General features: G+C 50.2%; 1 protein-coding gene across 1 annotated transcript in view; it reads right to left on the bottom strand.

Annotated features, from left to right (window-relative positions):
- Nucleotides 1–818, bottom strand: part of LOC113941058 (KH homology domain-containing protein 4-like) — a 6,145-nt gene that overhangs the window by 4,924 nt on the left and 403 nt on the right. Inside the window, exons 2-3 of the mRNA XM_027632224.1 lie at nt 602–801; nt 109–492 (exon numbers count right to left, since the gene is read on the bottom strand). Coding sequence (XP_027488025.1) covers nt 109–324 — 216 coding nt within the window. The 5' untranslated portion in view covers nt 325–492; nt 602–801. The remainder of the gene's footprint in view (nt 1–108; nt 493–601; nt 802–818) is intronic.

The raw sequence follows: 818 nt of genomic DNA, 5'->3' as shown, positions 1-818 counted from the left end.
TGCTGCCCTCTGCCAAAGGCCCTGCCAGGGAAGCTCAGCTGAGCCCCAGCTCTGCCCATCCCAGCTGTGGCTGTGGGGAATGCAGGAGAATGGCTGATTTTATTCCACCTGGTATCCCAGCAGTCCCGACTCCCTCTCGTCGGGCAGCTCCTCGGTGAAGCGTCTCTTTTGGCCCTGGGGGTGGGTTTGCACTTGGGGCTGAGCACCAGTTGGCAGGCTGGTTTTTACTGGGGCAGCAGGGAGGAAAGGAGCACTCAGCGGGCTCTGGAGTGCACAGGGTGGAGACAAAACACAGGGAAAAAGGGAATTAGGCACAGAAATCATTCATTCAGTGGGGGCTCATGCAGAGGGGCAGAACACAACCAGTCTGTCTTTGGGAAATGCAAAAGGAGGTGAAAGAAAAGTCACAGCTTAGAGATAAAGCAAGTATTTCATCTGCAGAATGGTCCCACCTCAGACTCCTCCTAACCTGTAACTCAGACTCCTCCTAACCTGTAACTCAGACTCCTCCTAGTCTCTTCAACTCCAACTCATCCTAATCTAACCCAGACTCATCCTAATCTCTGACTCATCCTTACCTGTAACCCAGACTCATCCTAACCTATAACTCAAACTCATCCTAATCTCTGACTCATCCTTACCTGTAACTCGCTCATCCTAATCTGTAACTCAGACTCCTCCTAACCTGTAACCCAGACTCATCCTAACCTATAACTCAAACTCATCCTAATCTCTTAACTCCAACTCATCCTAAACTGTAACTCAGACTCATCCTAACCTGTAACTCAGACTCCTCCTAACCTCTAACCCAGACTCCT

This window comes from Corapipo altera, unplaced genomic scaffold (genome assembly GCF_003945725.1).
Source record: "Corapipo altera isolate COAL_440 unplaced genomic scaffold, ASM394572v1 60173, whole genome shotgun sequence".
NCBI classification, from domain to species: Eukaryota; Metazoa; Chordata; class Aves; order Passeriformes; family Pipridae; genus Corapipo; species Corapipo altera.
The sequence above is the reverse complement of the archived record's forward strand: the minus strand, read 5'-3'. Positions and strand labels throughout refer to the sequence as shown.